General features: G+C 31.5%; 1 protein-coding gene across 1 annotated transcript; it reads right to left on the bottom strand.

Annotated features, from left to right (window-relative positions):
• Nucleotides 1–610: 610 nt before the first annotated feature.
• On the bottom strand, nucleotides 611–5425 carry LOC133829247 (glycosyltransferase BC10-like). Its single transcript, XM_062259086.1, has 2 exons — nucleotides 4773–5425; nucleotides 611–1587 (listed from the first exon to the last, which is right to left on the bottom strand). The coding sequence occupies exons 1-2, from the start codon at nucleotides 5391–5393 to the stop codon at nucleotides 946–948; spliced, it is 1263 nt and encodes a 420-aa protein (XP_062115070.1). The 5' UTR covers nucleotides 5394–5425; the 3' UTR covers nucleotides 611–945.
• Between the last annotated feature and the right edge of the window lie 4573 nt (nucleotides 5426–9998).

Here is a 9998-nt window from a genome sequence, read left to right on the forward strand (position 1 = left end):
TTAGCAGAGATTAGAATTATCTAGAATAATCTACTAGCTAATAATTTAATTGTATTTCTTTTCTTAGACTCCTATAAATAGAAATGTATTCTAACCATTTTGTATTAAGCGAAAATATAAGTTGAGTTCTATAATAAAAAAAACTTCTTTCATCATAATATTCTCTTCCATATTCACCTTAGTTTTCAACAAAGTCTCAAATTGTCTCCCATATTATCCTTAATTTTCAACATATTCATGTTACATCAAAAAGAAATATTGATGACTTGTTCACCGAACCTCTCTTTCCTTCAAAAATTAAAGAACTGTTGTCCAAGAAGAGAGTCAGCAATTTGTACACCCTCATCTAGAGGGGGAGTTTTAGATATTATTTAGTTAGCCTTGTTTTTTAATACGGTTATTCAGTTATGTTTGTTAGCTGAGCTTCTGTTTATGATTTGTTACTAGCCTCATATATACAAATATATATAATGTTCTTGGCCTCTATTTGTAAAAGCTGGATCATTTTTTACTATTATTAATACAATAGCTTTCTTTCTATATTTCCGAGTACTTGCAAACGTTAGAAAAGGTTAATATATCAACTGTAAAAATTTATTGAAAAAAAAAATGTTGTAGTAGTGTAGTGCATTATTGGGAGTACCCCGAATATGTAAATAAGTTGTAATAGCTCAAAATAATAAGTAAAAGTTACATCCACGACAGATCGTCCCATTGCAATTTCCAAACAAGGTACCAGCTGATCAATGTGTATGACAAGGGGAATTTTTAACAGACATATAATATGTGATCACAATATAGTAACAATGTGGGGAAATATTTTTAATGGTCCCATGCATATAAAAAAATAAATATAATTTGTGACAATAACCAATGATGAAAGAACAAACAAAATAATAATTATCATAATATATAATTGACAAAATTCTCACCCTACCAAAAACATCAATTGAATTGCATGAGCTTTGGAGCAAACCTCAACAGCCTGTCCAATGTATTAGGCAAGAATTTTCTTGCAAACAAATGGCAAACGTCGGTGCGTTTTCCATTGTACTCGCATTTGCCTCCATGCCTCAACCTGTTAAAGAGGTCAGTAGTGACATCTTGTCTTATAAACCTAGTTGGATGGGGTCCACCTCTAGTCCAGTCAACCCAAGTCAACGTCCTATTGGAATTTCTCCTCCAAAATCTGATGCTGACAAATGTGGGCAGGTAGTGTTCATCTGTGTAACATGAGCCATGGCAGAACCTCTTAAAGACTGGGAAATATTTTTGGTCGGCGACCACCTCGAGTGCTAAGGCCCTGTCCATTTGGAACCACTGTGAGCCCTTCCGCCATTGCTGGATCCTAATTTGTGGCCTCATTCGGGTGTTGTAGCGGCCACGGTTCACGGCCCCAGGAAGGTCGTAGGCCTCTACAAAGGTCTTGGTCGAGCCCATGAGATAGTTATACACTGTGGAGAAATTGAATAGAGGAATGCATGACTCGGAGATTAGAACAAATCGTTGGTTTGAAAAGTCAAGCAAGGCATTCGCTAATAAGCGTCTCTCTGCGTCCATCATGTTGGGATCTCCCCATCTCACATTCTGCACCAATGAAAAGAAATTCATTAATATAAATATACTTGGATATGCTCTCTGTATAATATACATGGGCAGTTTCTAATTAAGCTTCTTTCCTATTGTTTTCTTCTTTTTCTGAAGATGCTTTTTTCTAATTTAGAGTAGTGGTAAAAAATACTTTATTTCCCATCCACTTTTGCATTTTTTAATACAAAATATTAAAATATTATACGATTATTCAGTGAAAGAGTGAAAAAATAAGAGTCAGTGCTAGGATTAGGACCCATTAACCCAAAAGCTCCCATTTATCAAATTTTAATTAAATTATATATAAAAAAAATTGTACAATTGTATATAATTAAAAAATTAAAGACCCCTAAATAAAATTTAAGGGGTCTCAGAAAATGTTAGAGCTGGCAACTGTCCACTTGTTAAGTAAATATCTGTCATTTTCATAATTAAGAACAGGTATTATAGGTGGACAAAAAATGGGCCCCTACATATGAGTTGAAATTAAGATCTTAAAATACATTCTTTTATGTTTTTGAGGGTGTAATATTATTTTATCTGTGCTCAAGATTCTAGTTACTGTTTCTAAAAGTGGAACTTTTTCTATTGCTTTCTTTCTTTAGTATTCCGAGAGAGAGAGAGCACGAAGAAAGGAATGAATCAAAGCTTTTCTGGAACGTGAAAAAGGATGACATGAGGAAGAAGAGAGTCATCTTAAAGTTAATTAAAAAAGAGTAGAATCCAAGCAATGCATCACCAGGGATCAATTCCACCTTAAAACTATGTTTGGTACGGAGGAACCAAATTAAGAGAGAAGGAAAAATACGGAGAGAAAGAAAATATAAAGGAAAGAAAAAATATGTTTTTCTTATATGTTGTTTGGTAAACAAGAAGGAAATAATATATTGTGTTATGAAAATTACTATTTTATTTATATAATTTTAATTTTGATAATTATTAGTAAGGGTAATTTGGTATTTCAATAAGATACTTTTTTGTCTTTTCTATTTTCTCTCCACTTTTGGAAAGATAAATTTTGGTGGGTTCTACTACTATTTTTTTCCATTCACTTTTCTTTTCCACCTATTTTTCTCTCGTACCAAACACACTCATTTTAACATTCTCTCCATTTTTCTCTCTTAAATTTTCTCTCCTCTCAATTTTCAACCATACCAAACATATTATAAAAGTCTTTACTACCTTTATTCTCGAGTTACTTCCTTCAAGTTATAAGATAGTTTTTGGATTTTGTGTTATTTGGAGTTTAGGCTTAAATAATTTTTACTTTAAAACTAAGCCAGTTAATTTTCCGTAAAAAGGACAAAAAGACAGCCCTTCAGTATATAAGGGAAAGATATGAATATAAAAGACTTAGTCCAGGTACATCTTTCTCTTTACTGGCTTCAAGAATCTAACTAAATAAAATCTATGAATAATAATTTCCCAGATTTCGAATACATACATATATAATATTATAATCAATATTGACCTGGAATATCAATAGCTTATCTCTAGCTAATCAACCAGACACAATTATATTTACTAATATATAATCTAATAAATAAACAAGTTTTATTGATAATCCACCTACGTGCATGACTTCCAAATTATTGGTTTTAGTATGGTGCAACTAAAGAAACAGACATTTAGATTCTATACAAAGGACTATTTTGCCTGAAATTAAACTCTATTAGATCGAAGGCTTGCTACATGGGAAACAATTTCAACAACAACAATAATAATAATAATAAAAGAAGAAGAAACAGAAGATAAAATTCAAAATCCAATTAATGCTCAATATTGTGTCGCGCTATTTTTGTCATACATGTGCACACATGTATTGATATCCCATACTATCATAAGGTTATCTTTGAACATCAACTCTCCCTTTCAAAACAAAAAAACTCCAATCTTATAAAAAAAATTTAACAAGCAATCAAACTCACATTTAAGTATGACATCAAAAAATATAATAATAATAATACATAACAAAATATATCATAATGTAGTTTTATATGACCAAAAGCACTGATTAATTTGTCACTCTCACTAGCCAAAACATCATGGCCATATATCAAAGTTTTTGACGGTTCAAATTCATGTAGGCAGGTACGGAGGTATGTAGTAATTGAGGAAAGAGATATATACTTCAATACTTGGATTCAACAACATTATTGAAAGTCAAGCTTTAGAAAATGGATGTCGAGTTGCGACATATTCAGTATAACCAATGCACCATGCCACCGGCCCCAGATTGACCCTTGGACTGGTCATATATGATATATATATATTACATATTTTAATGAATATTTAATATGGACAGAGGATTTCTAAGGTTCATACTATACGTGAAGTGTGTACGTGTATTGCTATTTGTATAATTAAGAGAGAGAAATATGAGCTACATGAATCTATATACATAATTTCTCTAATCTCTATTAAGGCCCTTCCACTAGATGAGGCGTATTATATGTGCAGGCGTGGGTCATAATTTTATAATTTTATTCTTCTTTGGTTCGTAAATGATATCTCAACATGTGCACAAAATGAAAAATATATTCCACTCTTCGTAAAAGGTTTATGACCCAAACCTGGAAGGTATATTATATTAAATATATAAATTTGGAATATTTCTTTGGAAAGAAAGGCATTTTAAAATATATACCTTTTTCCGTTTCAAAAAAAGTTAATAATAACCCCTTCAATATGAACCTTATTATATAAAAACTAGTGTTCCGTTAATATTATTGGTGCTAAGAGTACCGTACGTTTCATCACGAATGTGGTGCTATATTGGTTATATTTGAGATTCAGTATCACTCTCATCTTAAAAAATAATTAAGAACGAACCCAAACTACATTAGTTGATATCAATAATATATAATTAATATTTAAAATATATATATATAAGTAAGAGCGCTAGAAACATAGAAAGAGTAGGATATATAATTGGGTGGGTAACCACACTAGGGGGACTAATTCAACCACAAATATCATAGTTTTGAGAGCACATCCGTTTACCAAAATATATATAGTAAAAAACAATAAAAAAATTAAAAAAAGTACAAATAAATCCTTTCCTCTTTTTTTTTTTTTGTATGGAATTTTTTTTATATATTTGCTTTGTGAAATATTTTAACAATTTATTAATATAAAGACACATAGAAGGAAGAAATAATTAAGTTGCAATATGTACTGACCTTACTAGGGATCCATCTCTCATAGAAGGCGGAGTTTTGAGGCACTGTGTCGTTGAAAGAAGGATCGGAATGAACATAAACGGAGTAAATCCCTTCATGTCCTTTAAAGAACGTATCCCAAAAGGGAGCCAGCGCCAAGGCTCCTCTGGTCAAGAACATGAAAGCGATTTTCGGGGTAAAATCGAAAGGAGTTTTGTTCAATTTTTGGACCATGGAAGCTCTCCAAAACAACTCCTTGTCATCCATATCATGCCTCACATTCGGCGGTTTCAAGTACTCCGTCAACCCTATTCGAGTAGTGGTATTACGAGTAGTATTCGAAACTACAGTTTGGTTGGGTAATAGGAGAGATGGTAGTGGAGGAGGCGAAGAAAACAAAGATGACCTTGGTTTTGATAAAGGAGGAGGAGGAGCTGTTGCGATGTTGGAGTGGAGCATGAGTGGTTTTTGGTGTTGGAAATTGATGAGTGGAGAATCCTTGAGGTAGAAACTGAGAGTTATGCCGAGGGCTAAACCGGAACCGAAGATGAGAAAGTGAGAGATGAGTCCGGGAAGGTGCATTTGGAGACTAAAGTGCTTCGGAAATGAGGCTACACTGTAGTCTTTCTGCTTAGTCCACATTTTTTTATGAAAGAATGATAAATGGAGGAAAGAGAAATGGTTGTTAGACACAAACAAATTAATCTAAGGTTATTCCATTTAAAGGGGTTTCTTGAGTTGAAGAAGTATGGAGAGAGAATGTGTGATTCTGACAAAGCTGTCTTCCGGGCTTGTCTTTTCTCTACCCAAAAGATTATTAAATTAATTTATACGTATATTAGTAAACTAGGTTGTATTTATATGATATTCTTCTTGTTAACATATGTGTATAAGGGGCTGCATTAAATATCATACTATGTAAGCACATATAAATACATTTTATAAGGTCTTCTAAATCCTTTTGTTTTTTTTTTCTTTTGCAAAAGTATTCTAAAACTTTTGATCTATAAATATATATGTACATTAATATTAAGTGCCATTTTATATATGTTTTTCAGAAAAAAATTAATGTGACGATATATTAAAAATATATAATATTACACTCATAAGTTTAGTATTATTTTCAAATTATTATTCTTACTATTCCCACAACAAGGCCCTCTACAGAGTACATATACAGCATTCACAAACGCTACAAGATTATGCTGTAGCGATCCACCTCTAATTTTTTTTTTGGGATCCACCTCTAAATTTGTTTATTCTTATACTTATGTTTCTTTGTTTAAAAAAAAAAAGAGAAAAATACAAAAAAAAAAAAAATCATTTAAATTGTTTTTCTACAAAAGGTATTTATTAGTGGTAAACCAAATTGATGAGATATTTTAAAGTTGCTTTTCCAATGTGACTCTTACTGTCCACACGCGTTTCCTTTAATATATATTGAAGCAAATGCAATCATCTAATGGCCTCGTAAGAAAACTTTCCTTAAATGTGAACTTATTACATATATTAACGGTTCCATATGGAATCCAGAAATGCAGGTCAAAATAATTTTTCCCCAGTATACATTCCTTGAATTTATCAGATTTACTATATGTATTTTTTTTATTGAGAATGAACCCGTTCTATGATTTCCATATTATTTTTTTTTACTAATGCATTCTCACAATCATCATCAAAAGTCTAGTAAAGAATACAATAATTTTCAAATGAACTATTTGCCAGTTACAGCAACTCCACCCTCACGAGTAGGGTATTATCTGTTGAATTAAGGTTTACGATAAAGTGAAGGCCAAAGTATACCCAAGTCAAGTATAAGGCGGAGTACAAGTGTATACCCTGCCTACAATCCTATCATATCATGTTGATTATATATTTCTAATTATTTTACATCTATATATTTAATTTAAAATTATAAAATATATTAGAAATTATTTTATACTCATTTATTGGACATGATGACGTGTCAAGGAGTAATGATGATTAGCATCTCACACAAGACCTTTAAGATTGAAGTACGAGGATCTGAATGCCATTTCTTTCAAAGAAATGATGATCACCATTATGACAATGGTCTAAGGAAACAACGTACAAACCCCATTTAAATAGCATTCTTGTTCGCTCATAGCACGTTGCCATATGCCAACAGGCAAGCTTAATTGCCACCTCCTGTTCACTCATAGCAGGTTGGCATATGCGAACAGGCAAGCCTAGTCGCCTATTCATGTTAGTCTAATCTTATTTGTTCATAGCAGGTTACCATACACTAACAGTGAAGATTGCCCGCTATATACATTCAAGGGTAGTCACGGAAGACGGATGTTAGCCTAAGAAAGGCTCTCAAGAGAGGGGCTCGGTTAATGGAATTCACAATTTTTGCAGAAATTTAAAACTCAACTATCTATTTCTAGGAAAGTACGTAGTGAAACTATATGCAGTAATTAAATAGACAATAATGTAAAGTAGAAAGTAAATGATTTTAGGCAAACTCTTGTTTTTACAAGGTTCAGTAGAACTAAAACCAATTAGGTCCTTGGTCTTCAAAGTGACAAGCATTGAGTTCTAATAGCCGACTAGGATAAAGACTTAATCAATCCTTTATAAATGGGGTAGTTTTCCACCAAGGTGTTATCCAAACCTCTTACACAAATTGTTGTTCAGTGCCAATCTCACCAATACTGAGTTGTGTAGAATCCACTGCCAACCTTACTTATGTCGGGTTATTGCATAATCTAGTGCCAACCTCACCTCTTCTATGGATTGTTGAAGTGGTGCCAATCATACCTTTATTGAATTATTGTGGTGTTAATCCCACACTTACCGGATTGGTGAAGTGTCGATCTCACTCTTACTGAGTTGTTGATAAACTATTGCCAATCACACCTTTACCAAATTATTGAAATTCCAATCTCACTTTTACAAAGATCGATGAATAGTTAAAGTACAATGATTTACACTCTCACTAAAGATGATAAAATACAAGGTAAAAACCTATAAAGAGATGCACACACTCACAAATGAATAATCACAAATTTGGCTTAAGTGTGAAAAATATTTAAGAATGATTTACACAAGGTAAGGGCTTAGAATACTTTAGAAGGCTTAATATACTATGATATATAACTCATATTAGGTTAGTAGTAAGCTCAGAAATAAGTCTATATATAGACAAGTGGGAAAAATAGTCGTTTATAGTCATAAGAAGCGCACTAGAAAAATTCACACTTTTATTCTAAGCACAACCGATCGACCCATTAGCGGAAATAATGTTTACATGCACTATAAGAAAAAGACTCTACAGCGACGACATCTATTGCGACGACCCCAGAGTCGTCGCTGTATGTAGTCGAAATCCACGAAAAGTTCTTTTTTCTTAATGTATTAAAAAAAAAAGCTACAGCGACTACATGTCATCGCTATAGGGTAATCAACAACGCATGACCAGAACCTCCAAATTCCTGGTACCCTATGTCATCACTGTAGGGTATCAAGAATTTGGAGGGAACAAGAGGTGAGAACTGACTCTACGGCGACGACACTCCATCGCCATTGGGTCTTTGTAGAAAAGAATAGGGAAATATGTTTGGCTATAGCGACGACATATCGTCACTGTAAGATGGAGAGAGAACTCAACCACCCCGAGTTGGTTGCCTATTTGCACCCCATATAGCGATGACTTGCCATCGCTGTAGAGTCATCGTGGAAAAAAAAGGAGGAAAATATGTTATTCTAAAGCGACGACATGTCGTCGTTGTAGGACAGGGAGGGAACTTAACCGCCAAGAGTTGGTGTCCTATTTTTCACTGTTGTCACTATAGAGTCCGGTTTAATCCACTGGTCAATTATTTTGTATTCTATAGCGACGACATGTCGTCGCATAGGTTCAAAAATAACGTGGGAATGTGAGCGACCAAAAAATTTAAGTCAACTTTTCACTGCCTATGTCGTCGCTATAGGTCACAGCGATATAACCCCCAGGCAGAGGCTTTCTTCCTTATTCTGCTCTGTTTTTAAAAAAAAAAAACAAACAGAGAAACTCTCTATATTTCTCTGCCTCCCAACGTCACCCAACACTGTCCAACCTCGTTTTGGCCAATTTCTCCCAAGTTTTGGTAGTCTAAACCCATTATCTTGCTATTATATCCTTTAATACATATTTTTTTCTTAATATGTGTGTCTATTTTGTATTTGGTGGAAATGAGTTTTGACATTTTTTTGTTTTCTTTTTCAGATTTGGGTATTGGATCATCATCCCAAGCCTTTGCCTTTGGTTAATCCCCCAGCCTGAGCCTTGGGTAATTTTTTTAAAAAATATTGTGTGATTGATTAATTGTTAAATTATGTTTTTAATTGTGTAATTGGTTTTTTTAGATAGTGTTGAATTTTTTTTTTCATTTTAGGAATTTGTATCGTTAATTTAATTATATTTGTGATTTTTAATTTTGTTAATTTTGTTAATTTAATGTAATTAAATGTTCTATTAAAAAAAATGCATGATAGGTTAAATATATATAAGTATATGTATATAAATGTGATTATGTGAATATGTTTATATGTATATAAATGTGAATGTAAAATATATTTTTAAATTGTGTGGTAGGTTAGATTAATATGATTAGATGTTTATTATAATTTTTTGTTTTCAATTGTATATATGTTAGTTTAAATAAAAATTTTGTTTTGAATTATATATAAGTTCTGTTATATAAATAATATGTTGATTTGTGAATATGTTTATAATATGTTTTTGTTGTTTATTTGTGAATTCAAATGATTGTATTAAATTTTATGAATGTTCTGGAATTGATTTATATGTTTTTATGCAGATTTTAAATTTTGGGATAATCTAGATTACAGTCTAATGCTATGGAAATTTTGTACATTTAGAAAAACTAAGTATTACAAAGTAGTTTTAAAACTAGTGTGATTAAAATTTTTAATTAATAAATTTTAAAGCAATTAATAAAAATGAATTAAAAAAATTATAAAGTGTAAATTAAAATAATAATTTTACAAGTATAAAACTTTATTAATATTTTTTTTTAAAATAAGTAGAAATTAAAATAATAATCTTTAATGGTAAATTTATAATTAAATATTTATTTATTTAATTAATTTTATAATATATTCATAAAATTTTATAATATATATAGATAAAATAGGTAATTAAGTTAACTTTAATCTTAAAATTTAGTTAACATTAAAATAATAATTCTAAAATAATACAAAATTATTTTTATTTTTTTT

The sequence above is a fragment of the Humulus lupulus genome, chromosome 4 (genome assembly GCF_963169125.1).
Source record: "Humulus lupulus chromosome 4, drHumLupu1.1, whole genome shotgun sequence".
Taxonomy (NCBI): Eukaryota; Viridiplantae; Streptophyta; class Magnoliopsida; order Rosales; family Cannabaceae; genus Humulus; species Humulus lupulus.